This window comes from Coccinella septempunctata, chromosome 1 (assembly GCF_907165205.1).
Source record: "Coccinella septempunctata chromosome 1, icCocSept1.1, whole genome shotgun sequence".
In the NCBI taxonomy this organism is placed as follows: domain Eukaryota; kingdom Metazoa; phylum Arthropoda; class Insecta; order Coleoptera; family Coccinellidae; genus Coccinella; species Coccinella septempunctata.
The window spans coordinates 27819454-27825520 of record NC_058189.1 but is presented as its reverse complement, the minus strand read 5'-3'; the positions used below and the strand labels follow the sequence as shown (position 1 = coordinate 27825520).

The window sequence follows — 6067 nt, the reverse complement described above, 5'->3', positions numbered from 1 at the left end:
TCTATTACGGAGCGGATGTTCCCCATTTTTTTTCGATACTTTAAAATGGCCGGCCAAGAAAATTGATATTAAGGGTGTATAGAGGAATGTTTCAGATGTTCTTAGGAAAATTTCCGTTTCATTCTGACACTTCTAGACCGCCAGCTCTAAGAATCGAAACGAACCGATATTCTGTCTATTACGGAACGGATGTTCCCCATGTTTTTTCGATAGTTCAAAATGGCCGGCCAATGGCCGTCCAAGAAAATTGATATAGAGGGTGTATAGAGAAATGTTTCAGATGTCCTTAGGAAAATGTTCGTTTCATTCAGACACTTCTAGACCCCCAGCTCAAAGAATCGAAACGAACCTATATTCTGTCTATTACGGAGCGGATGTTTCCCATTTGTTTTCGATAGTTCAAAATGGCCGGCCAAGAAAATTGATATTAAGGGTGTATAGAGGAATGTTTCAGATGTACTTAGGAAAATTTTCGTTTCATTCTGTCACTTCTAGACCGCCAGCTCCAAGAATCGAAACGATACGATATTTTGTCTATTACGGAGCGGATGTTCCCCATTTGTTTTCGATAGTTTGAAATGGCCGGACAATAAAATTAATTCAGATAAAGGCTGTATAGAGGAATGTTTTAGATGTACTAGGAAAAATTTTCGTTTAATTCTGAAATGATTCAGTGAATGTTACCCTCGGTTTATTGGATTTTCTCAATTGTCGGCCAAGGATATATAATTTAGGAATATTTCGGATAGTAGAATGAAGTAAAAGATACCAGAACGGCGATGAAATATGAAGTTCTGCCGTATCATCAAAGAGTATGATACTCTTTGGTATCATCAGACATGGGCACTTCAAGTATGGTATCCGCAGAAGTAAGTTATTATAAAGTGAGAGATTGGACCATAGACATATTAATATAATTATAATAAATAAATCTATGGATTGGACCCCTCAGTGACGGGAACGCCCTTATAGAACAGACGCCAGAGAGCTAGAAATACGCCATATTAACTGCCAGGCCTAAAGCGATGGCAACTAGGAGAAGGAGGAGGGAGAGATTAGATGCACTTGTTGCCCTATAGTACCCCGATAGTACCTTATATAAAAAATTTATATATCAAATATTTTCATTTATAAAGTTTCTACATATTTTATTTTTCATTGTTGACTTATAATAAAGAAAAATATTTTTGAATGTTACTTTTATTATATAGATATATATGATTTCTTTCCTCTGATGTTACGCTGATTCTGTAATTTTTTACTTTTTCTTTTATATAATGAAGTTTATAAAAGTTAAATTGTATTATCTCAATTTTCACTTATCACCATACTCTGTCAAATCCGTCAATATGCAAAGAAAGATTTATTTTATAAAATTTACTCAAAGACAATTTTGTTATCTGTGAAAGAAGTCCATACTTTTGACCTACTCTCGTTTTATTTTTACAACAGATGTCACATGATCCACAAATTTCTCTCGCCAGCGAATCCATATTTTGAATGTAATAAAACTTTCTAATTTTTGTATTTATCTTACTAGCACAAATGTGGCCATAATGATTGTGCAATTTTCTGATTAAATCTTTTCCAAAATCATTCGATAAAATTATTTTTTTGCTATTTTTCTGCAATTTGTAAAATATTTCTTTCTGTAAAATAGTTCTTTTCATATTATTTATCATTGAGAGATTATTCTGTTGATCGTTTTTTATTTCATTTAATGCCACCAAATTAACTGTTATTAAACATTCGTCCATATTCTCCGTTTCCTCCAGAACTGGGTTTCTAGAAAGACAATCTGCTTCTACATTTTGTTTTCCTGGTTCATATCTAATTTCAAAATCAAATTGTGATAAATAATTCATCATGTCACCCAACTCTTCATCTGGTCTTGTGCGAAATTCTTTTCCTTCTAATGGCTTATGATCAGTAATAACAACGAATTTTTTTCCCATTAGCCAATATTTCCAAAATTTTATTGCCTCCTTAATTGCCAGACATTCTAGAAATATTGCTTTTTTATTCTTCTGATATTTATTCAATTTTTTGGAAAAATAGGCTACGGGTTTCATTTCACCATTAATCTGTTTTTGTTTAAGAACAGCTCCTACTCCTTGAATACTGGCATCAGTATATATAGTCGTATAGGCATTTGGGTCGAAAATTGCAAGAACTGGTTCAGAACAAAGGATGTCCTTAACCTTAATGAAAGCTTTCTGACAATCCAATGACCAATTGAATTTTACATCTTTCCTCAGTAAATTATGCAACGGTTCTAATAATCTAGCGGAATCTTTTATATATTTGTGATAAAAATTAACTTTGCCCAAGAATTGCCTTATCTTCTTCCGATTATCTGGTGGAGAAAAATTTCTTATGGAAATCAAATTGTCATTTATGGGTCGTACTGTGTTATTTCCAACAATATGTCCTAAATATTTGACTTCTTCTTTAGCAAAATTGCATTTGATAAATTTAAGTCTGAATCCTTCTTCACATATTGCTTTCAAGAGTTCCTCCAAATGTTCTATATGTTGTTCAAATGTTGAAGAAAATATCAGAATATCATCTATATAATTTTGGCAGAATGAATTCAAGTTATATTTCCTGATAATATTATTCAAAATACGTTGAAATATCGCTGGGGATGTTTTAAGTCCAAAAGGTAAACATTTCCATTGCCAGTGACCATTTTGCGTCACAAAAGCAGTCTTATATCTATCTTTGATACGAACAGGAATCGACCAAAAGGCAGAATTTACATCTAATGTAGTAAAAAACTTTGCATTACGGGTTTTCGCAAAAATTTCATCGATCAATGGGAAAGGCTGTGGTTCGGGAACAATCAATTTATTGAGTTCACGGAAATCGACACACAATCTTGTCTTAGATCCCTCATCTCTTTTATATGCCAACGTGACTGGTGCTGCAAAAGGTGAGGAAGATTCTTCAATCAGATTCGCCTTCAACAATTTTCCTAATTGAAATTCTATCTCTTTTTGATCCTCCATTGAACATCTGTATGGCTTTTTAGCTACAAATTTGTGTTCTAAAAGTTTTATATGTGCTTCATTATTCTGCACCAAACCAATATCAAATTTGTGTTTTGCAAAAATATTATCATATTTATTTATTAACATTTCAATTTTATTCCTCTGATTTGTTGTCAAATGTTCTAATTTCGCTTCGAAAAGTTCTGTAGGTATACCTTCATTGAAGTTGATATTGTAATAATTGTTATTATCATTATTATTATAGAAAGAATCGATCTTTCTCTCTTCATTCATCTCTAATCTTTGATAAATTTTCAAATCAAAATCTTGTTTCAATTGAAAATTGAAAATAGAATCTAATCCGAGTAGAATATCATACTCGAAATTTTTATCATTAATTACAAAAAACTCAACTTCTTTTTCAATATCATTGATTCTCATTTTTGTAGTTATTTTTCCTGAAAAATTTGCCCTGCCATTGACTGTTTTGAATGTGTTCCTATCCTCTCGAATGTGTAGACATAACTCATCTGCCACTTTCGAATTCAGAAGAGTGACATTTGAGCCTGAATCATAAATTCCACATAATTCATTTTCATTTACGAACACTTTCAATTTGATCAATGGCAACAAAACTAGTTTTTTTGATCGGAAATGGCCTCATTTAATTCATCCTGTACCCCAACATTGTTCACCGTTCTTATGCTACCGGATACGTTCTCTTGTTTAAAATTAAATCTCCTATTCTTAAGCCGACATAGAGCTTCTGGATGGAATCTCCCTGGGAAACCATTTTTATCACAAATTGAACATGGTTCCTTCTTATCTGCTTTTGTTAGTGAAGGAAGTTGTTCGGCCGATTTGTTCATTTTGCCATTTTTGGTATTTCGAGCATTTTCATATTTTGTTGAACCTTCTAACTTTCGTAACTCACCTAATAATTTCTCAAAAGTTGTTACATTTGATCGATCAATTCTATCTTGTAAAAAATTTGGCAAACTTGTCACAATTAAGTCAATTAATATGTCAGTTGGAAAATTATTTCGGAGATTCAACAACAAATTTTCTTTCCTGAAAGCGTAGTCAACTAAACTTCCTCCTATGTACCTAAATGAATATGCCTCTCTATGCTTATGCCAACTTGTTTCACAAAAACTATCTAAGCAGTTATTTTTCCATATTTGAAAATCAGTTTCCAAACCTAATATAATTAATTTAGAATCAAACCATTCTTTCGCTATCCCATCCAGAAACAAACGTAAAATCAAAATTTTGTCCATATCTTCTTCCACTCCACAACGCATGCATTCCGACTCAAATTTCTTCAACCATAAAGTCACGGAAACATTCTTCCCATCAAAATTATTCAGCACAAAATTGTCCTTTATCTTCTTGAAATCCTTTTTATTCTCCTTGGTCTTGCCTGAGGACAGTTCTGTTGTATTTCGTGATTCTGCTAGTTCTCCTCCAAATTCTGTTTTCACGTATGCAGGTGAATAAGTCATTTGTAAATACTCATCCCTAAACATCACATCTTCTTCGGCATCAAAATATATTCCTTTCAATTCCGGAGTCAATGAAATAACACACGTACGAAATGAACCTCTTGTTTTCATTGATTTCAAGATATTTTTCACCTTCGGTAGAGCAAAAAGTTCATGATGGTCATGTGGATTCTGTTTGTCTTCTGGAATCTCATAATATGTTTCCGTTCCTGTAGTCTGAATCCATTTGAACTTGAATATATTTTTCTTCGCTTTAGTATTTGATGTTTCAAAAGCTATGCAAATTTTCATGGATGTGGTCATTATAGCTCGAAATCCCAGTGCAGTCCTTCGAATATCAACCAGATAGCTTAAGTTTTTGATTTATAAGAATGGAAATCAATTCAATTTCTCACTTCAAGAAATAGACGATTTGATGTCTTCAATCTGAAAGATTTATTATCTTTAGTTGGAAATATAACTCTTAAGAATAACTTACTAACCTGAAAGAAATCAAAAACAATGCTATTCCTTTAGGTTTTCAATGAACAATATTTGAAATATGAATTGACATGAATTAATAATTGACAAATCAAGGCATTCTCTAAGTTGAAATTAAATAAAACATAGAAAGGAAAATAGAAAGTTGTCTTTTAAAGAAAATGACACTGTTCATTTTTACATATTTAATCATCTTTTTCAAATGAGGACGTCACTGCGTTACAGCAGTCAGATACCATATGGTCTCTGTCTAATCCAAAAATCGAAGATATTACAGCATTCGAATTTCCGGTTCTTAGTTTGAATAAAAATATGACTAGAGCTTGAGTAACATTTCGATTCGCAGAACTTTTCATCGATGTTAACATCTCCCGAAGATTTAGTTTGTTTTTTCCATGTAAGACCCGTAAATATCTCTAACTGCTTCTCTGAGAACGAGTGATCTCCGATTCTGTCAATGATAGATGAATCGTTACCAATAGCAAGTTGGCCAAGTAATTTTCTTGAATCTCTTACTTCTCGATAGTGCTATTATTTGAGTGAATTCGAAAGCTATCAATATCATTATCGTAGAATCGCTGTTTTATTAGATGTTCTTTGCAGCCTCGGTTGCCGTGAGGAATAAGAATTCGCCGTTTAGAGAATACTTTTTTGCTTGCTTCAAATGGTAAAATTCTGATATTTATTGAAGATCCACATATACAACAATATTTATGGGTAGCGATTATTCGGGGAAACCCTAACTCTACCATTTCCAATTTTTCTTCCATTCGTTCTACAAAAAAATATGAAGGGTCTTCAGATGATGATATGGTTGAAAAAGTAGTTGAAGACGATTGAGAATCAATTGGCTCTCTGTCAACACTGACTTGATCTTCATATGAATTTACTGTTTTAATTTTATTACTTTGTCTAGTTAAAATTAGTCGACAGTTACCACAAAAAATGTTGTTAACGACAACTGTCTTTCCATATTAGCTTCATCTAGTGTTACAACTTTTTTTTACGACCTACTGTCTTACGAATATGAACATTACAGTTAACGCATCTCTCATTACGTGGGTCCATGATGAGAACTGCAAAAACAAT

At 32.6% G+C, this 6067-nt stretch overlaps 1 protein-coding gene across 1 annotated transcript; it reads right to left on the bottom strand.

Annotated features, from left to right (window-relative positions):
• Window positions 1–3628: 3628 nt before the first annotated feature.
• Window positions 3629–5153, bottom strand: LOC123322294. Its single transcript, XM_044910261.1, has 2 exons — window positions 4981–5153; window positions 3629–4924 (listed from the first exon to the last, which is right to left on the bottom strand). Exon 2 carries the CDS (start codon window positions 4799–4801, stop codon window positions 3629–3631), a length of 1173 nt encoding a protein of 390 aa, XP_044766196.1. The 5' UTR covers window positions 4802–4924; window positions 4981–5153.
• Window positions 5154–6067: the final 914 nt, after the last annotated feature.

Excerpts from the sequence above, each read along its gene's own strand:
- LOC123322294 (XM_044910261.1), bottom strand. The coding sequence starts at position 4,801 with ATGACCACATCCATGAAAATTTGCATAGCTTTTGAAACATCAAATACT.